The sequence below is a fragment of the Lytechinus variegatus genome, chromosome 5 (genome assembly GCF_018143015.1).
Source record: "Lytechinus variegatus isolate NC3 chromosome 5, Lvar_3.0, whole genome shotgun sequence".
Classification (NCBI taxonomy): Eukaryota; Metazoa; Echinodermata; class Echinoidea; order Temnopleuroida; family Toxopneustidae; genus Lytechinus; species Lytechinus variegatus.
Window position 1 is genome coordinate 14,979,214 of NC_054744.1, and position 23,276 is coordinate 15,002,489.

General features: G+C 35.6%; 1 protein-coding gene across 1 annotated transcript in view; it reads right to left on the reverse strand.

Annotated features, from left to right (window-relative positions):
* The window catches only part of LOC121415538 (protein unc-13 homolog A-like), a 66,790-nt gene extending 49,658 nt beyond the window's left edge, over positions 1-17,132 (reverse strand). Inside the window, exon 1 of the mRNA XM_041608774.1 lies at positions 16,666-17,132. Coding sequence (XP_041464708.1) covers positions 16,666-16,687 — 22 coding nt within the window. The 5' untranslated portion in view covers positions 16,688-17,132. The remainder of the gene's footprint in view (positions 1-16,665) is intronic.
* Between the last annotated feature and the right edge of the window lie 6,144 nt (positions 17,133-23,276).

Consider the following 23,276-nt stretch of genomic DNA (forward strand, 5'->3'; position numbering starts at 1 on the left):
TACCGAGGCACACATAAACCTCATTAATGCACAACAGACTATCCTGGAAAAAATAAAGACCAATTACTGATAATAGTAAATAAAGAAATCTGATGAAAAACAAAATCCAACCTTAATGCAACTCACGCTACCAATCAATGCATGAATGTCGCTTTAAAAGAAAGCAATCCCCGGGCTATTACCAGCTAATTTCAGCTTAGGATTGGCATGCACACAGCGGTTTTGCTACTAATATCTTCAGTGGATGTGAAGTCACGATGTAACACCAAATCAATCCATGGTCTATCTGTGCTTCAGCCCTATATACATAAATGCACACGCAGATATCTCTTTACTCCCATCTTGTAAAAAGAGAACATACATGTATAAATATGTAGCTTTCTTATTTTGATATCAAATTGTAAAAAAAAATGTATCACCCACTTTTGAACCATGCATGTATTGCACTTATCTTGAATTACAGGGTTTGTTTTATCTTGGCACATTCTTCTTTCAGTTTTTTTTTTATTTCATTATAAGTAGCTACTGAATTCAGTAACTCCCGCATAGGCTTTCTCCATGGAATATCTAAATCAAGTAGGTAGCATTAGAAAAATACACTGCATACCTTCCAAATCACCTCCCCTCTCCCCCCCCCCCCCCCCCCCTCCCCCCGAATGAAACATGAAAGTTTTCAGGTCAATTTTTTGTGTATTTTTGCATATTTTTGCATGAAGTGAATTAATCACAGCAAAAAAGGTTTAATTTCAGATCATACTGGCTTTACATGTAACTATAGCAAACATAATGCCATCTTACCCATCAGAATGATCAGATACAATAAATTACAATCATCCAATTTAACCAGTTGAAAAATGTGGACCTGAATGCTATTTTAAAATGAGGTCTAGCCTTTAAAAACATCCTAGAGACTTGGTTTACATCTGATTACATGAGTAATTTCATTCTCAGTGCTCATGTGAGGTGATGCACAAACAGATTTCATAATTTCACATTACCACTCACAACGTGACCATTATTCAATTTCTGAGAGGTCGAGTGAGGGAGGGGCAGTTTCCGGGTAAGCCCGGACAGATCCCCATCACCAGTAATGGCTTAGGCAACGTCTGCGGTAGCTGAAGTCTTACATCCTCTCTCTCCACTCGTGCATTCCAAAGACCCGAATGCATTTATGCATGAGATTTAATTCTGCTGTCTCCGGCTCTTTTCTAAAAACTTCATCTGAAATACTCACCTCAGAAACCACATTTTAACCGGCTTAAAACCCCGGTGGGCTGATGGCCACTAGGCTGCTACGCAGATGTCTCTTTTTCCTCAAGATAAATGCCCTTTTAGTCGGTGCTTGGGGATTTTTATCACTTCTCCAAACTACTTGTCTATTTTTTATACTGAAATTGAGTTCAGTTGAATTTCATTAATTTATTGAGGATTCTGTTTATTAAGTAAAGGAGGATGGATTGAGTCTGGGGACCACTTAACTGTTCTGCAGTAGACATGTCCAATGACATGTTTACAAAGTCATCCCTATAAGCTTTAATCATACGAGCAAAATCAAAATCCTAATCATACATTTTTTAATGCCATCTTTGTACATTTACCTCTATAAACAAATATGTAATCATCATTACTGTAGCCCCTACACAAAAATGTCAACACTGAGAGAATCCCAGCTTGTACAAAAGGATATCCTAAACAAAAATTGATCTACTCATTAACATACCATGTTGTCTTTTAATTCCCTTGTTTCAAAGACTATTGTCCATTTAATTGATGTTGCCCATTTGAACAAAATAATTAATGTAAATTCCATAGAGCTGCATCTGACTAATTTTTCTCCTCCTTCCTTAGAACTTCTTCTAAAACATTTTTTTTCTTCTATAATTTTTACAACCAACTAGGTAGATCGAGGTTGGGGAGCCAGGCAAGCATGGTAGTAATACCCTTTTCTAAAACAAGTGTTAACTTGAATAGGAGATATTGATTGGATAATTGTTTATATGACGGTGGTGGTGGGGTAATTATAATGACAAAATAGGTATGATGCAGAATATATTATAGAGTGATGATGATATTGATAGCAATGTATGATGAAGATGACTAAGATGATTTAAATGGTGATGATGATACTATTGATTGCTATAGTGGAGCGTTGTGGCCCAGTGGATTAGTCTTTGAAACAGAGGGTCATGGTTTCGAATCCCAGCCATGGCGTAATTTCCTTCAGCAAGAAATGTATCCACATTGTGCTGCACTCAACCAAGGTGACGTGAATGGGTACCCGGCAGGATTAATTCCTTAAATGCACTGAGTGCTGAAAGGCAGCTCGAGCTAAAGCCGGGGTAATAATAATAATAATGCGCCTCGGAACAGAATATTTCCAGATAGATAGCGCTATATAAATGTTATTATAGTGGCAATTGTGTAGGTGACAATGATTCTGAAATTGATGATGGGCCCGACTATGACAGGATCACTAAAGAAAAATTCAGAACTATTAGCATTCAAAGAATGATACCAGGTAGTCTCCTCATATGGAATGATCGATCGAACCAGTGAAAGCAGATTCTTCTCTTTAGATTTTTGGAGCTGGCCTGCTTCTAAGTAGCATGGTTTGAGGACTATACCCTTACCTAATACAGAGTACAGGCCAAACAGTGGCGTCATACTGGTGCAGCGCTTGAGGGGGTTTATCGCATCTTAATGATTACCCCATTCTTTGAGTGCATAGACGTAGGTGTGAATTATTAGTGCTCCTAATGGCCCCCGCCATTAATGCATTTCCCCACAGGTGATGATTTGCATACAAGTGTGATGCAACGCATGACCATATCATGCAGGCATTCGTTGCCAAACGGAAATTCATTAAAGCCGAGATGTTCTGAAAAACAACCCGTTTATTAATGTAGAACTCTGCAGCTGGATGAAGAAATCTGTAGAGTCATTATATAATGAAAACATGTATGAACAATGAAACCATTACATATTAATTCAATGCAAAAGGCATATTGGTGCATATATGGTTCGAGTTGCCTCTGTCAGCAAAACAATGATGTTATGAGACAAGTGGGCAGAGTTTCTAGAACTCTCCAGAAACCAAAAATAGAGGGAGTGTTTTTTTATACAAAATGGGCCTTCATTATATTCATGTATGCCTTGTCCAAAGTAAGTTCCTGTAGCACTTGCCTTATATGTATATTTCTTGAACTTTGCTATCATACTGTATATAACCCTGAGACCAGTAGGCCTACCCAATAATTTGGGGTATTTTATTTCTGGGAAAGCCATAACTTATAAAATAAATACTTTGATTTCACACTGGGAAAAGATGCTATGCTTATATGTTTAATGATAAAGCTAGTGCAAACACTCCTTTACAAAAGTGTGCAGCAACCTCGATTTAAAGCATTTAACACAGCAATTTGAATGATATTTCTCTGGATCCATTCCCATGTTACCATTCGAGATTTCTTATTTTTCTAGAATTCATTTCCATGTTACCATTCAAAAATGAACTGCAGGGGTTCTGGTGGGTGCGTCCGTAATACATTCATAATCTGTTTATGACGATAATATAGCGTTGTGGAATGAGCTTAAGCCCTATCATTATAAGGACTACTGAGGGAAATTCCCAATGAGATAGGCCTTCAAATAACAAATAATGATGTGCAACATACTCGTCTTTCAGATTAATCCAGGGATAAATGCTGTTGAAAGGTAGAAATGAATAATTCAATTCAAATTTGATATAAAATCCACAAGCTACTGCAATATAATGAATTTTAGGATTATGTGCATGTACTCGGTAAATAAGATGGAAATTAGGGTTCTATACTAATTCTACATGTATAGAACACAAAATAATCGGGTGCGGGTGCGTCGTGGTCTAGTGGTTCTGACTCTCGCCTTTCAAACAGAGGGTCATGTGTTCGAATCCTAACCATGGCGTGTTTTCCTTCAGCAAGAAATTTATCCGCAATGTGCTGCACTCGACCCAGGTGAGGTGAATGGGTACCCGGTAGGATTAATTCCTTGCATGCACTGAGCACCGGTGATGGCAGCTCGAGCTAAAGCCGGGGTAATAATAGCAGCGCTTTGTATCCTCAGGCAAAAGGCGCTTTATAAATACCGCTATTATTATTATTATTAATCATTCCATAATTTTTTAGATGTACAGTACGCTGCATAGAGAAAACAAGTGGAATGCCTCTGGCCTATCACCAGCATCACGCAGTTCAATATAGCAGCAGTGCTGACTTTGAAATCTACATGTACTCTAACTCGCACAAGATGTTCAGTGATACATGGTTACTCTTATGTCCACTTTTTATGAACTAGACCAATAAACTTACAGAGATATGATGGTTATTCAACAAAAAAAACATGGCCAAAGTTCATTGACCTTACATGACCTTTGACCTTGATCATGTGACCTGAAACTCGCACAGGATGTTAAGTGATACTTGATTACTCTTATGTCCAAGTTTCATGAATCAGATCCATAAACTTTCAAAGTTATGATGGTAATTCAACAGATACACCCAATTCGGCCAAAGTTCTTTGACCTTGGTCATGTGACCTGAAATGTATACAGGATGTTCAGTGATACTTGATTACTCTTATGTCCAAGTTTCATGAATCAGATCCATAAACTTTCAAAGTTATGATGGTAATTCAACAGATAACCCCAATTCGGCCAAAGTTCATTGACCCTAAATGACCTTTGACCTTGATCATGAGACATGAAACTTGCACAAAATGTTCAGTGATGCTTGATTGCTATTATGTCCAAGTTTCATGAATCAGATCCATAAACTTTCAAAGTTATGATGGGAATTCAACAGATACCCCCAATTCGGCCAAAGTTCATTGACCCTAAATGACCTTTGACCTTGGTCATGTGACATAAAACTCATGCAGGATGTTCAGTGATACTTGATTAACCTTATGTCCAAGTTTCATGAACTAGGTCCATATATTTTCTAAGTTATGATGACATTTCAAAAACTTAACCTCAGGTTAAGATTTTTGATGTTGATTCCTCCAACATGGTCTAAGTTCGTTGACCCTAAATGACCTTTGACCTTGGTCATGTGACATGAAACTCTAATAGGATGTTCAGTAATACTTGATTAACCTTATGGCCAAGTTTCATGAACTAGGTTCTTATACTTTCTAAGTTATGATGTCATTTCAAAAACTTAACCTCAGGTTAAGATTTGATGTTGACGCCGCCGCTGCCGTCGGAAAAGCGGCGTCTATGGTCTCACTCTGCTATGCAGGTGAGACAAAAAGTGCAGCAATTCAGCAATTCTGCAGATGAAAAGAAAATGAAATGATTAAGTTCCAAGACCTTGAACACCTTGAGCAACCTTCCCATGTCCAACAATCTAGACTCTTTTTTGTCTTTAACTCTGTATTGAGGATGTGGCTGTGAAATTAACAATTTGAAGAAGCTGAAGGCACTTACTGTATTAAAATACATGTAGTCCATATTTTGCCAATGGCTTTCTGAGAATAAGCACCGTAAATATTCTGTGTCTATGATAGTAACTAAAAAATACAGGCTTCCAATATCCTACAGCTGGAATACATGTACATGTACTGTATTTTGATGCCTTATCCGCCTTTGATGTGAAGTAAAGGCATGCATTTTGAATAATTACAAGTCTATTCTTAACTCAGGCATCATGAACAATTTTTTTTTACAATGATATACTGTCGTGTGTAAAACCAAGGAATTGTCAGTCTCAGCTGTAATCCAGCTTCTAATGGGAGTTATGATGATAATAAGTCATATTTTCCAAAGGGTAACTTTTCACAAAAAAAGCTAATCTTCCAATGGGAATGGTGGGGCCTGCATAATATGCTATTATTCCCCTTAGCACACCAAGAGGCAAGCGATTGGTAAAATGGCAGAAGGTTCTATTATTTAAAGTCTTTTTTTTATCTCTGCCAAGACAAACCCACAACCACCTATTCTTGAAGCGGCCACTCTACCACTGAGCCACCATACTTGCTATGAACTCATTCAGTTCAGGACGAGGTTCAAAACTTCATGTCTTCCAGTGATAACATCACTGGCGTATATGGGGGGGGGGGGCTTGGGGGCATGAACCCCCAAAAAATTTCAAGACAAAGGAAAAAGAGCAAAAGTAGGAGAGGGGAAAAGTATGTGGTGAAATAGGACTCTTTTTCTGAATATGATGTCAAAATCTATCACAAAATTAGATGTTTGTATCAAAAAATTAGAAAATTGCTCTCTAACAACATTCTATAAAGTTTGTCCCCTACACTACATGTATATCTGACCCCCTCAATTTTTGTTGGCTCATTTCGCCACTGGATAATATCAAAGGTTATTCACTGGCATAAATACATACCCAATTACATAAAAATACATGAACATGAACATAATAAAAAGAAAAGCAGAAAGAAAATGAGGGTCGGATTATTAAAGATATAAAAAGAAACGCAATCATAGTCATTGAAACATGAGAGGTGACTCAATTCAAATGCATGTAATTCTACTTCGCTTATTCTTCTTTTTAAGTGCATCTACAATTCATGGCAGTTTTCGATTCAATCCTAAATGTAAATCAATCATAATTCATCAGAGATGGCTGTAAATCCCTTTTGGACTTGCATGTAATGCATGATGCTATCAATCACCATCAATTTTTCTTGAATTTTCTACATTCTTTCGTCAAAAGAACAAGATTGAACGGATCGGACTAGAGACACACATTTTACGTCATAGTATTGATTTATCTACAAATGAAATCATCCCCTGCAGCTATGCAGTTTTTTCACTTTTATATTCTTTTTTAATCGAAAGCCTCATTATTTCTGATAAAATGTAACCTAATTAATATTCATTTAGCAATTAATTCCTCCTAAAAGATTGAAGATTTGATGAAAGAAGAAATCTACATTCAACATATTATGTCAGTCATGAAAATTCATTCAAAAATGCATTTCATGGTAGAATTGATTCTGAGTCTGTGTTCAGAGATTTAAAAGGTTTCTTACGGATATTTTATTTTTCAAATCACAAAATGACATGTGATTGAAATATATGAATGCATTGCCTTAGTTTTTTATAAAAAAATCAAAATATTGCAATTTCCAAAATTGGTATTAACACTTGATCTTAATGGGCAAAATGCTCTTTCAAAGTACAAGAATAATGGATGATTAAAGACATGTCTTTCAATGTGTTATTTTGCAATCTACATTAGCCTAATATGTAGAGTAATGTAAAAAAAAGACCATATTTCAAGCACATCACTCTCATTCATTCACATCAGGCGTATACCATCCCCCCTTAAAAGCTCCTCAAAAATATAAATACATGTACAAACAAAACAAATATTCAGGCTACTAATAGCAAATTGAAACTGGCTGGATATTTTCTCGCAATCAGGCAAATGAATTCAGCAATATCAAACAAATTGAAAATAAATAATAGGATAAAATTGCAATATTGTTAAATGGTTAAAGGCTCATCAAAAGTGAAATGATCTACTTTTTAAAGTTGCACTGGACAGCAATTGGTGCCATACTGTATTAAGAGACTTGAGCACGTAGTACAATTTCCTATCCTTCCTCTCTCTCTCTCTCTAACTCTGATTTTTCTTTTTAAAAATACTTCCTTTAAAGGGGAAGTTCACCCTGACAAAAAGTTTATTGTAAAAATAGCAGAAAAAATAATAAAAAATATTGCCGAATGTTTGAGAAAAATTCATCAAATAATTAAAAAGTTATTAGAAATTCAATTATTTGATTTGTGACATCTATGCGAGCAGCATTCCTACATAGCGAATGGTAAAAAATCAATGAAATGTCATTTTCTCAGAAAACTGAAAATGGGCTATTCCACGGTTACTCACGTTACATTTGGAGACACCTTGACTCATACTTGGAGCTGTAACTCCATTATTATTGATAGGAACTAAACATCTCCTTATCACAACAAAGTACACAGTCTGACTATCCTTTGTATAAAAACAAAACTTGGGAAATTTTATTATGCTCCTGGCAAATCTTTGGAATGTGTCGGTTACTCACGTTACATGTACATGATTTGGACATGCATAAAATGAAAAGTCAACATAAAGTGAAAAGTCTCCTCATACAAGGCTTTTATGAAAGTTGATTATATCCATTTCAAAGAAGTATATTAGGGAGACAAACTGTGTATATAATTAAAAAAATAAAGAACACATGGTTTTTGTTTGGGGTGCAGATAATATGGTTACTCACGTTACAATTTGTCCATGTATGGATAACAACACACGTATGTCATTAAAAATTCAATAATTTGTGTAAAATTCATTGCTAGGAACATCAAAAAGAGATTTTATACCAAAAATTGGAACAATTGGAGCTTTATTAGGGAGTAGGAGGAAAAAGTATGATTTCGCTTACTAATTATGCATAAATTAGCATAATCGCTTTATACCAATTTGCATGAAATAAATTACTGTATAGTATTGTAGATTATGTCCAAGACAACCTGCGCGCAAATTTTCGGCATGATCGTGCGGCCAATGGCCGAGATCTCAAGGGGGGCCTGCTTTTAATTAATCAAAAATAACTTCACAACTCACCATGAGACTTAAAACTTGACATCCCACAGAAAATGTTACCTAACTGAATAATTTTTACTGGTTACTCACATTACATGATGGTTACTCACGTTACAAAGTTACTCACATTACAGTTTTTCTTCATCATTTTTATAAAAAAATTGTACTTTTTAATGATTTTGATAGTCATCACTGTGTCAAAGATTGTTTGAAGGAAGAGAATTTAAAATCCCACCAATTAACTGTGAAGAATTTTTCTCTCAGAAAACAAAGTCAGTTTTTTCGGTTACTCACGTTACATCACCTGAGCAGGTTGCAATATTCATTTTTGAATGAGTACTACAAATTTACTTGAAAAGCTGTTGTGTATTTTAAATATTTTGAATCTTCTAAACTTCAGAAATATATTAAGTGGTATGTTGTTGCAATAACAAAATGGTAATAAGGCATATTTCATTTTTCACTATTTTTCTTGTATTTTGGTACAGAATGGAACACACAACTTTTGACCATTTTTTCCAAAGTATACATATGAAAATGAACTTTTTATTTCTTGTTCCTGAAACTATCATGTACATGAAGGACTAAAAGTATTAAAAAAGTCAAGAAAATATTAAATTTGAATTTTTAAGCTCATGTCCACCAACCTGTGGAATTGCCCAAATGGTTTTCACTGTAACTTTTGTATATCAATAGACAAATCATTTCACACCCGATCATGAAAAGAAAACAAAATTAAGTCATCAGGAACCATACAAAATTTGAAATTCATACATTTTATATTACATAACACATGGGGCAGCTGCTCGTTTATGACATCACAAATCCAAAATTTTGAACTCTAATAACTTTCTTACTCTTTAACGGATTTTCCTCAAACCTTCACCAATATTTTTTACTATTTTTTCTGCTATTTTTACAACAAAGTTTTCTTCAGGGTGAACTTCCCCTTTAATCATCAGATCCATTGGCTGGAGGACATGCAATGCATCAAAAGGGCAAAATAATGCTTTGACATATTGGATGCAAAAACATGTTTATATGTCAACATATTTCAATGAACTTTTCTTAATTGCTCTTTAAAAATGTCAAATCTGTTTTCATAATTGGCTTGAATGGCCTCTACAATGTATGTTATACCCACATTTCCGAGGCCCAGGACCATTTGTGTGCTAGGAAATCCGACATCCCCCAAAGCTTCTAGGAAATAGCTTCCCAGGTGACTGACAGCAGAACTTGTTAGTGAACTTATTTCTCCTCATGAATGCAAATAATGCAATTGAAACCACCCCCAGGAATCTGGAATTTCATAGTAAAGGGATTTGTATGATTTACTGTGATGCTGATGAAATATGGAAATATGGGTTCTCCTGGTAAAAATTGATCAAGACACAAGCCAATTACGACAGAAATTAAATTGAGTTTTCTATCGATGTAAAACGAATTAAGGACCCCTACAGTGCTATCCATGTAATGTACATGTACATGCACCAGTGCAATTATATTATGCACTGAAGAGGTTGATTAAACTAAAGTTCAATAGAAAATATTCCAATATTTCCATACATGCAAGAGTAGGATTTGATTTTTTTTTATGTAACCAGGTCAGTTGAGTTTCATTATCAAAAATCGGAAATTAGGGGTTGAACTTGAAGATTTGAGAGAAGTACTGAACATTATTGACAACCTCTTTATCACTAGTCTTGTTGATAATCGCATGTTTTGCTACTTAGCAATATCAAGAACCTTTCTCTCATTGTCGATAATACCCACTATTATGTAGGGACATGACAGTGATTTTTCGCGATTGCGGAAAACAGACGGAAAATCACGGAAAACATATTTTTCCTCAAAATGCACAGAACAGTTAACAAAAATTACGCCAACTCAACAAAATATGAATACTTACTAGCCACAATTAAAACATGATATCTTTTCGCTATAATCATGACAATTCAGGCATTGTGACTGCTCTCGACTACACTTGATCGTATCCACCAAAAACAAGTACCAACTACGTAGAAGGTAGCGCACAGCTGTGTGTTGCTGCCCTCTACGTTCGAAGATGTACAGCACGATATAAAAATGGGGGATAGGCAAAAGTCATTGACTGCTCAGATCAATGTAAAAAAAAAAATTATCAATAAAACTTCATCCAACCCTAACATAATGCAATAAAATGAAAGGTGAGGATGTATTTATGCTAAATATGTTTGTTAAAGGATGTTATGTAATCGTTTATATTTGATGAACACGGATCTTAAAACGTTCTTGGTATGGTGGCAGTGGCAGATACAAATTTTGACCAACGCAAATATTGAGACATCGCTAATATTTAATCAATGCATATTGATTATGTTCTTTTGTCGATAGTTATCGATATCAGAAAGATATTTTTAGTGATATATATTGAAAGAGAATTTTTTTACCCATAACAGCACTATTTGAAAGTAGGGAATTAAGGGATATGCCATTGAACAGAATAAACCTATTTTTATAAAAGGATCTTTGATATGTTACAGTCTACTTTAATATGGAATTATTCTGGCAGAGGGGAAGGGTTATTATTTTCATATGTGTAGGGACCACATGAATTTGGGGAGACTTTTTTCAGTACCAAAAAATCAGAAAAACAAAGTTTGATGCTTTCTGTTTATCTACATGTACACTGTATCTGATACTTTGATTTCTGATACTTTTAGAGCTAAAATTAAATAATTCAGTATCAATATGCCACACTATGCAACTTATAAAAATAAAATATTGATTTCTAATTTTTTAAACAGACCTTTTTTCTTCAATTATAGATACAGGTCTTGTTAATCCTGTGAACTGAATGCTGTGTGTATATAAATTTTTCAATGCTATTCTCTGTATGTTATCTACATATGATAATGGGCTAAAATGGCTACATTGATTTTAAACAACCTTTTTTTCATTTAAAACTATGACCATCTAACTATTTAGCTCAATTTAAAACAGACAGTCAATGTTTACACAAATCGTTATCAAAAACAGTCGTTCATATCATACACAGTGATATAACACACAAGTGGCATGTGTGTCAGTAGTTTGTGTATGGACCGTTATACTGCCCACCATAGCATGGAAAACACTAAACCTATATTCAATTTCTACAGCGCATGATGTGCTTGGGACAAGCACCAAAGTGATGTCTCTGTGCGCATAGTTATATGCCAATATCCCGGGTATCAAAGATAATTAAATAATGATGAGGACATTCTGTCAATTTGAGCCTACTGACCCACATCTACCCATGCATATATGTACATGTAGCTTTGACTACACATGCATGTACTGGTTTAAACTATCCTTAGACTTCACCTTGATGGGTGGGTACACATCCCCAAAATAAAAGATTGACTCATTCTTTTCCACAATGGTAATCATCAAAATGCAGTTTAAAACTGACTCCAAATTCATGATATCCATTATCGCCCCACCCCCGTCTATCACCCTACCCCCTAGATATGTATACTTGCTCTTGCTAGATTTCCTGCTGTCTCTATTTTCAAATTCTTTTGACACAAACAGATTCCTGTTAGCAAGAATAATGTCAGTTCTTAAAAAACAATCTGTCACATAATGTACATATTGGTCTAAGTTATAGAATCTAGGAAAAATATAGTGGTACAAGTTCCTGCTTGAATGCTTTAAAACAAAATGGCACATGGCATTCAGTAATGCAGTGTGGGATTTTGCAGTAACCACAACAGATGGTCGAGCTTTAAATACATTCAATAAAAACAAAGTCTTTGTTTTACTAACTTCAGAACAAAAGACATTGCAGTTGACATGTTGCCATCTAAATAGTGACAGGAAATCACAAGTTTGTAAAAAAAGAAAATACGTAATAATTTCTTGAAAAGGGTCCGTGATAATTAAAACATGAAAATAAAGTAGCAACATTAAACAAATTTTCCTACTTTTGGAAAGAGATGTTTGCAAATCTATTTGAAGGAATGATGCAATTGGGGTTTGTGGGTTTCTTTTCAATTATGCATTCAGAAAGAATGTTAATATCAGAAGAATGAGTAACAAATCACCATGAAAACATACAACTAGATAAAGACTGACGTCTTTAGGTACATGCACACTTGATAAATATTGACTTTGTTCCTAATATCCATGTAATCTATATTATGATGTGTGCATGGCTCCCAGAGCTTCTGTTGTTATTCTCAGAATTGTAAAGTCATACACATGTTCTTCTTTACATGATGAGTGAAGACGAAACAAAGACTGGTAAACGGAGAATGGTAACTTGATACACCATGATGATGCAGCCTTCTGTAAATGCTTCTTAAAAGGATCCAGCTAATGTAATATTGGAAATCATATACTGATTCACTTGTACATGTATATTCTAAAGTGACTGTGAGTCATATCAGTTGGAAGGTTATTTTAAAACCAAGCTTTAATAAAATGTTTGTAATTTCTCCCAAAGTGTTGCTGGGTCTTTTTTACCCAGCATGGTGGCACAGTGGGAGAGCATCATGAATGAAAGGTCGTGGGTTCGAGAACGGCCCAGTTATACCAAGGACTTTAAAAATGGGACCTTCTTCCTGCTAGCTTTTCACTCGGCATTCAGAATGGGAAAGGGTAATCATTCCATGTTATGCAGGGCCTGCTGGTAGAGCAGTTTCATAACTGAAGTGGGTATCCTGGGTAACATTATCATTATTATTTTATTTTTACCATTTTACCCCTCTGATAGGGCAAACAAAAATATTTAGGGCTAGTTGCTTCCATTCTCTGTACAGTAGTATCAATCAATGTCCTCCTGGCTCTCAATCACTAATATTCTCATATTATTTAAACATGAGTCTGTGTGCTGGTAGTTGATTTTCAAACATGGTTTTATTATACCCAGCTCTGATCAATACAATATGATTATTACCACAGTCTGGCATCCCATTTCTGAACACGCTGCGCTACCTCTGCCCAAGGTCGCGATGGAGGAGTCGATATCAGGACACAGGAGTTAATTAATGAGAAGATTGTGATGTTAGTTCTCCAAAGCATCATCTACAAGCTAGAGTAAGCACAGATTCGATTGTGTAACTTTTTAACCTGTACTCGATCAAGTCAAGGCTATCTATTCTTCATCTCACATCATGTTTTTGTCTGCATACAACATATACTTAACAATTCAGAGATCACAAAATATGAAAATATTTTCACACTGTTTCCGTTATCCATCAGGCTTGAACTACCATTTTTTTTTCTTTTCACATTTCTTTTAAGACAACCTCTTGGTATGGGACTTTTGACTGAATGCAATTCTAATCACAAATTTTTCGAGAAAACACTAAGTGCACAGCGTAGGTGCAACGGCCATGGAATAGTGAGGGCTGACCATGCAAAAAAAATTACAATCTGATGGTAATTTGTACGTTTTTGTACATGGGTTAGGAAAAAAGAAAAGAGGGCTGCTGAAGCCCCCCTCCCCCAACACTCCATTTCCGCAGACCAAGCATGTACCTGGAAACCACTTTCTCACTGTCTCTCTTCTTTTGTTCCTTAGACACTATTTTGTTGGCCTTGAGGGAGAGAGTTTGCCTCTTTCCCCATATACTAGTGAACATAATTACATTCATCTGATGAGTAGATCACATTAATTACGCTGTTTGTTACCAACAATGCATCGTAATCAAGAACTCATTAATTGATTCGATGCTGCCATTAGCCTACAGTGCTTGACCATTTAGAATGGGTAAAGTACATAGGAGCTACACTTACAAAATCACAGTCACATTTTTTGAATTCAAAATTTGAAATAATGGTCGAGGGTTTCCTAGACAAGATTTGCACATGTCATTTTGTTCTGCATTAAAATGTTTTCTTAATATTTTCTGCAATGATCATGATGGTGGTGAAAACGTTCACTCTCTCTATCTCTCTCCAGGCAAAAAAAAATTCTTAATTTTTGGAGGCTACTCTTGACAACAAGCTGCCTAAATCGGCAGCATTGAATAAGCTTTAAAATTGCATTAAATGGGAATTTGTGGGGCTCTTCAGGGGCAAAATCACCTTGCACCCCCCCCCATCTAATTTTTCCAGTCTCTCTTCTCTGGACCTTATGTCTCCTCCCCCCCCCCTCGATTAAGATTTTGATGTTGATTTCCCCATCATGGTCTATTTATTCAGTGACCCTAAATGACCTTTGACCTTAGTCATTTGAGATCAGACTCTGGCAGGATGTTAAGTAATACTTGATAACCATTATGTCCAAGTTTCATGAACGAGGCCCATATTCTTTTTACATGTAAGTTATGATGACATTTCAAAAACTTAATGGACAAGTCCACCCCAACAAAAACTTGATTTGAACAAAAAGACAAAAATTCAACAAGCATAACACTAAAAATTTCATCAAAATTGGAAGTAAAACAAGAAAGTTATGGCATTTTAAAGTTTTGCTTCATTTCACAAAACAGTTATATGCACATCTCAGTCGGTATGCAAATGAGGAACTGATGACATCAGTCACTCACTATTTCTTTTGTATTTTATTATATGAAATATGAAATATTTTATTTTCTCGTCATTTGTCATGTGAAATCCCGGGGGGGCCACTTCCATTCACGAGTGGATACCATGCGCAACCATGGGGTCTCGAAAAGCACCCTAAACACGTAATTTCCATATTCCAGAAATGCACCCCTTAACAAGTATTGGCGTGTGAAACCCTACCCTTAACAAGTACTGGAAACGAAACGATACACTTGGCAAATATTCCCTGAAATGAACACCTCAACAAGTACAGGAATATTTTATTGTTATGGGTCCTTCGGCCGTCGGCTTATACCTAATAAGTACGACCCCACCTTCTACACTTCGTGCAAATCGGACTCTAAACACAAAGTGTTGGGGCAAAAAGGACATCCTTTATAAAACATTTTAATTTTGTTTTATCATCCCCTCAATTCGACCCTAAACACATAATTTTTGTAGCGAAATAGATACCCTTTTTCATTATTTTTGTGTTTTTGACACCCTTTTCACGTTACGTACGTAACGTGCCCTATCGTGAAAAAGACATCCTTTTTACGTGTTTTTTTGGTCGCTCATGGTATCCACTCGTCAATGTAAGTGGCCCCCCCCCCCCCCCCCCGGGTGTGAAATAAAGTTTCATTCCTCCTGGAATTCCATTATTTTAACATTTTGTGCTTCAGGCAAGACGGTCCTAATCGTCAAATTCATAAAAATTAAAATATTGTATAATTCAAACAATAAAAAAACAAAAGAAATATTGAGTGAGTGACATCATCGACTCTCTCATTTGGATGTAACTGGCTCGTTCACGTAACTATTTTGTTAAAAATAAGCGAAACTTTAAAATGTCAAGTTCAACTTTCTTACTTTACATCCGATTTTGATGAAATTTTCAGCATTGTGCTTGTCTGATTTTTCTCCATTGATTCAAATCAACATTTTTCTGAGGTGGACTTGACCTTTAACCTTTGGTTAAGATTTGACATTGACGTTGCCTTCAGAAAAGCAGCACTTATCCAATAATACCATTTTTCACCTTTTTTCTTTTTACTGTTTTTCTTAGAGATGATTTTTTTTGGGGGGGGCCATGGCCCCAAAGGCAAAGCTCCACCTCACCTCTGCTCTACTCCTCTAGCCAGTGGCGTATCTAGGATTTTCCACACGGGGCAAAACCGTCCGCCAAAAAATGTGACAAGCAAAAAAATGGGCGGAAGGGGGGGTCTAAAACTGTTGCTATCATCATTATCATTCTAGTATGTAGTCCTTTAATATGGGATAATTTGTACAAGTACATTTTAGCTGACTAATGTGTGGTATTATTGATGTAGACTGAATCAATTGATCTATATGCAGGTCAAAGAGTGAGTCATCCTGCATCTCACAATGTCAGACCACTCATCATGTCACAGGCTAGTTTAGTCAGTCATCCTATCATCATCACTGGCATCACTATTATCCACAATATTTAATAATGCTCACGTCCAGCCGTAGGATATTTAGATTACCTTCTTTACAAACGTATTATTACCCGAAAATTATGAAATACATTTATACTCACCGCATACACATAGCAGAGACATGGCTGCAGTCCCGTTTTATACCGGTGCGAGGGGCTCTAGCTGCAATTGAGTTGCGCTCGCTATCACCCGGCCCTACGCTCTGTGGTGAATCCAATCATTTTTGCATCGATACTAGTCGAAGATTCCCCTCATTTAACACTGAATTCTCCCACATAAAGGGGTTCCAATATCAGACGAAGATAACTTAAATGTTGGTCTAAATCTGTGATTAGCTGTCCAGATCTATTTGTCTTCTCAAATAATGGTAGATCTACATCGCTTTTGCTCTTTGAGGTTCGGTATTTTCGCTACCACTGAGCTTGGCTATACACGCACGATCTCGGAGGGAGGAGATTTCGAAGGAGGCATCTATTCTCGGTGTGTGTATGCGGTATTACCAGTAGCAGGTGGCTGAGGGTATACGTTCATGTAGAACACACTACGACCATGCTTGTGTGTGTGTATATCCCTGGCGAACAAGTGATGGGCAATCGGTCATCGTGACGTCACCTTATAGTAGATAGCAAGCATGACATCTTGGGCTAGATGGCGCCTCAGCGTATAGTCTCAGCATTCTGAATGAAATCTATCCACAGAAAGTACTTCCGGTGAAGGGGTTCATTCAGTATGCTAAAATCAGTTTTAAGTACGTGTACCTGAGGACCTGAATACAGTGTTTAGTGGTTAAAAAAAACTAATAAGATCAACAAACACTGTTACAAAAACATTAGATTTAAGACCCTTGTCATGTATGTATGTATATTCGTCTATAATTTTTATGGCTTCTTGTTAATATTAAAAAGTAAAAATTTTTAATGGAGTATTCGTATATATTTCATTCTTACTGACATTTTGGATCCCCCTCTACTGAAAGGCATTGTCATGTGTTTGAAATCAAATTTGCACGATAGATTTTCGGTTATCTTGTTCATTTCCATTAGCAGATATCTCAATTATCAATACATTTCAAATTTAGCTCTACTCTACGTTTAATTCCATATTTCGTTTAATTCCATATTTTGGTTGTTTCACAGTTTCACAATTACAAACGCATTACAAAAGATCTTTTCATTAAGGAGAGGGGTGATAAGGTGCACATTTTTACGGGGTGTGGCTGTATACTTGGCGGTAAATGGGCCATACAAATTTATTGTTCACCTCGTTTGGCTCAAATGTGTTTTACATCGAATAAATTTGTCCCCCCCCCCCCGTTACCGTTCTTCTTGACTGCCATCTTCAATGATTATGAGGTTGACAGACCTTTAAATTCGTGAACGTTTGGCCTCGAAGCATAGCTCAACAAAACTCGGAGTCAATTGATGCATTAGATCACATGCAGTAAATGTATGCTTGATTTCCAAGATGTAGCACTTTTACTAAAGTGTTCATTAATACAAGCAGTTGAATTGGAAGAAAGGCCGGGGCGGCATGACCTTGGTGGAAAAATTGTGTGTTGGGCTCAACATGCTTTCTCCGGTTATCAATTAACATTGAAAAGTCTATTTCAAAAAAGGGAAGTCTTTCTAGGTGAGACTTTGAATACAATTTTATGCCACTGATTTTTTCATAATGAAATATCTCAATGTTTTATTTTGTATTTAAGAATATGGTGTCAAATAAGGGAGCTCTACTCTCAAACCTGGAATTTCAGATTATCTTTCTCAACATGTGCATGCAGATTAGATCCCTCTAAACAGAGAGTATAGGTCAGTAAATACTTGAAGATGAGTTTCTTACTCTCTCTCTCTTAGAAAATGAGTGAAATTTTGTTGATTTTCAGTCTTCTTTCATTTGCTCTGATCACTTTTTTTAATATAAAAAAAGATCATTGATTTTTTGTGTGTGTTTAATGAATATAGGGTGTACATTTGTTTGTATTGGTCTCCATAAAACATAAGTGGTTTTCATCATTTTGTAATATAATCTCAATTCTCTGGGGCAAATGATTAATGACAAGGACCACTTTATTTCTTGAAGAGAACGAGTTTATAGGCTGATCGAAAAATTGACAAAATTGGGAAACCTTTTCTATCAACCAGCATGCATGTATGGCTACATCGGTTTAGATAAGAGAAAAAAAAAACAAAATAAAAATCACTGTAGTCTACTTCTGCTGTGTGGGTACTATTGGTGGCGCTATGTGACAGTATGTGATCGCACGCCTGAAATTACTTCCCCATACATTCGGCTAATGTGTTTTAAAAATATGTATATATTTGAAAGAAGGGGGCAGAAGAAACAAGCGCTGATTAATGGTACCATTTAAAACGTCCTCAATAATATACAATATCCTTTATTTTACAACCTGAAGAGGTTTAGTGCTGTTTTTTTTATATGTTTCCCCCCTCGGTAGGGTAGCAGCCGGAACAAAAAACGTAGTCGTGACTATTACGATTCGGTTTCCTTCCACCACAAAAAAGTCACTAAAAATCCAAATAGTATCAAATGCTTCTTTGTGATGTCTTCTCCCTTTACGTTGTTAAAAAAAGTGTTCATATATACTTCTTTGATGATTCTGTTATAGATTTTTTTTCTAAACGATCAAAGTGATATTTCAAGATATTCTAATGTCACATCTAATGGCACATCGAATGTTTGCAGGTCGAACTAATAAACCACAATAAGCTTTACAAAATGACAATACACAGATGCACCCCTCACCTTCAAAATCAATCAATGAAAAACGTATAATCTCCTGCGCTTGATACTTGGTATCTTACTCCGGATGTAGCTGAGCCGCCATATAGGCGCTAAAGCATTCCAGGAATAAATCCTACCGAGTACGCATTCACCCCACCTGGGTCGAGTGCAGCACAATGTGGGTAAAGGAAAACATGCCATGACTGGGAATCGAACCCCCGTCCATCTGATTGAAAGGCGTGAGTCGTAACCACCAGACCACCACGCCCCCAGACCACGACATCACTGATATTTTGAGATATATCTCAAGTTGAGGTTGATTTGTGACTCTGTTTTAACAATAATACATAGGATATTAAATACTGGTCAACAGTTTCTCTTTTCACACTTTATCTTTCTTCTTTTTTCTTTCCTCTTTTTATCTTCTCTTTGTCTTTTCTTTATAATAACGTCTATCAATAAGTTGACATCATTTAATCTAGGATATCGGAATTACTACTTTACATTGTTTGATTTCTTCGCTTTGCTCACTGAGGATTTTGTTTAAAGATAGGAAGAATATATTACAAAAATGAGTTACCGATTTAATCATTTTTTTAATGAGAAAGATTTTCTATATCAGATCTCCCCCATCGTACGTTAATAGATTCAGCTGTGTACGCATCTGATCTCATCAATAAATATAGGGGGCATTCTGTTTGTTTGTTGTTTAAGGTGTAATAAATTGGTATTTTGGCACCGTCCTATATATCATTATGGTGAATGAAGTTTGCCAACAAATCTGACCATTTTATAGCTATTATCTCAGTGGGCCCTGTCCTGTAACATGAAAAGATGATCTATTGTACGATTAAGCCTAACTTTAAGTTTATGTCCATCCGTATACAAAAAGTTATGAACAATATCATCAAGCGTACATTTTCATGCCACACCGCTTGGTATAAGAATACGGATAATGCGCAATTAATTAACAACTCATTTGTAATTTGTGTTTGTACATTTGTAATTTGTGTTTGTACCGCTACTTCTATCCCATTTCACCCGTTACAAACGTTACTTAATGACTCATTGATGGAGCAGTCACATTCACCCTACGATGACCGTACGGACAGTCGAAAACAACCGTTTTCTTATTTTTAGTATCACCTACATTTGTGGTTTGAATAAAAAAGGAATGAAACAGCTGTTTTCGACTCGCCGTACGGCCGCCGTATGGGAAATGTGACCGTAGTATTAAATAGATTCATTGTATGCTGCTGTCTCCATTAGGCCTGTAACATAATAAATGTACATTTACACCTTGGTCACACTTGTTCTACGGCGGCAGTACGGCGAGTCGAAAACAGCCGTTTTAACATTTTTTTTGTACCAGCTACATATAGGTGGTTTGAATAAAAATGAATAAAATAACTGTTTTCGACTCGCCGTACGGCCGTCGTAGAACAAATGTGACCAAGGTATTAGGAGCCCGTTTCATAAAGTTACCACCATTGATACTCTGCCATTATGGAAACTACATGGTAACATGACACATCAGCCAAAGGGTTACCATGGAAGTTACAATAAAGGTAAATTAACAATATAGGTGTAAATCTTTATGAAACGGGCCCTTGAACTCCAAATCAAGGTCCTAAACGAGTAAACGAGATATGCATTTTTTTTTCATCAGCTTGCAACTTTCGCCCCTTTCAACCTAAATTCGTTATATTACCAAAGGGTTACAATAAGAACTAAATGATATCACTATCCCGTAATTCGACCGCAAAATATCCCCCCCCCCATCGACATCATAGATTGTTATTTGCGTTGAATACAAAGTCAAAAGAACCAGCTATTGGTTACTAGGACCCCGCGTGAATATCGATTTGCATGTAATAGGGTATTTACCCTGTACGGCTTCTGACTTATTCTAGATTAGCATAATGGGTGATCACGAGGAGAAAGCCCTTTAAGCTCCCATTATGGTAAACAAAAAGGTATACATCAGTTCTGTTGATTGTGTGCAAACAAGCGTTATCTCTTTTGTTTGCATGTCGTTTGCATGAAATACGATTTAGCGCGTTCGTCTTTGATTTTCTTTTGTTCGTAGCTTTTGAGGATTTTCATTTGTGAATTTCTCTTCCACATTTCTGAAATATAACCACAGAAAATGGCTTTTTCCGTTGTCGTAATTTGATCCAATCATTTGTTTCACTCTGCCATGTTTTGTCATTTTAGTTCTTATTCCTTAGCTCCTACATTCCCGTTGTTTTAAATGGTTTTAAGATTTTTTCGACGACAAGTCCATCTCTCCCGCAACACTCACACCCTCTCTCACACATTCGCTTTTGTTCTTTCCATTTCCCTTCCCTACGTAACTTTGTCTATCAGTACAGTGGAATAAAGGTTTCATTTCCCCTAAAATTCATATTCTAAATCATTATGGCAATCATCCAAGGAATCACTTTCATATGTCATCCCCATTTTCCCTCGGTTCTTCCCCAGACTATCTCCTAAAGATTGTACCCTTTCCAACATTCTTTTTTTTTTACCGATTTCATCTTCGAGATAGCCTGCAGAGCCCTTTGAAGATTACAGCAGATGATGATGGGTTTATTTGGTTGTTCATCAGACAAACTGAAAAATAAATCAACCCCTCCCTTCAACACTCTATATCCTGATAATTTGCTATTCAAAACGAAATTTCTTAGTTTACAAATTAAAACTTAATATCAGGATAAAATTTATTCTGAATATAATTTTGATATATTTCAAACTGAACTGAGGAGATATGTACATTGTAGAAAACTTTTGTTTAAGTATTCAGTACACAATTATGCAGAGGAATATCTTAACACAAACATTTCACCTTTGAAAGCATTTGGTAGACAATTTCAAAGGTATTAATCCCATACTAAAGTATAGCATTCTGAAATACTCGCCTTTCTTACAATTTAATTGAAAAATGATGGTTAACAAATCACATTATAAGAATTTAACACCTTGAAATATCACAATATATGGGCAAGGCCATGCAATATTTTACCTTCCTATCCATTACGCATATTTCCTAATTTTTCTTCCTTGCATCAAAGTACAGGAGCTATGATATTATAGAAAACTTACACCTTTTTTTAAATATAAAATAGAAAGGAGAAAAAAAAGATATATAATATATTAAACCAAAGCAAAAAGGAAGTTGGTGCACATAATCAATGGTATTGCCCAGAAATTCATGTAATTTTCAGACTCAGATATGCAAATAGGGTGAAGAATATGATTATATTATCTAAATTAAAGAAAATATCCAAATATCATGAGCTTGTTGACATTACTTACAATGAATTTATTTTATTAATATCACTAATCACAATATTAATACTAGTACTATCTGTACCATATTGAGGGAAGAAAATAAAAACAATATTTCAATATTTCAGGGTGCATGTATGGATCGATATCAACAAACTGTTTGTATAGATCCTAAATGAATTTAATTTTCATGAATAAACAATTGAAATACACAAATTTATTTATTTTTTCTTTATCACAAGATTCGATTCAAACAGGAACATCACAAATTGAAATATATATATATATGTACAAATTACACAGCATATAAACCCCTCCAGTGCATCCAAATAAAGTAAATAAACAAACCAAGATTTCATTACACTCTTGAATAGAAATATATAGAAATATATTCAGAAATATCAAGCACATATATTCATATGTAGAAGGATATCATCAAGTTCCATGGTGTATTCCATTGTGGACATGAAATTCCAAAACTGCATTGGTAGCACACTCAATAGGTAAAACAAGATTTTGGAAGAGACATAGTATCTATGCAAAACGATTCTGAATTTCCAATATTTAGGATAACATTATGGAGGTACACAAGTTGTATGATTCATCCAAATATGAATGTTTATCAACTAATATATCATTGATAAAAAGAGATGTACAGAAAGCAGGAGTTGTACAGGAG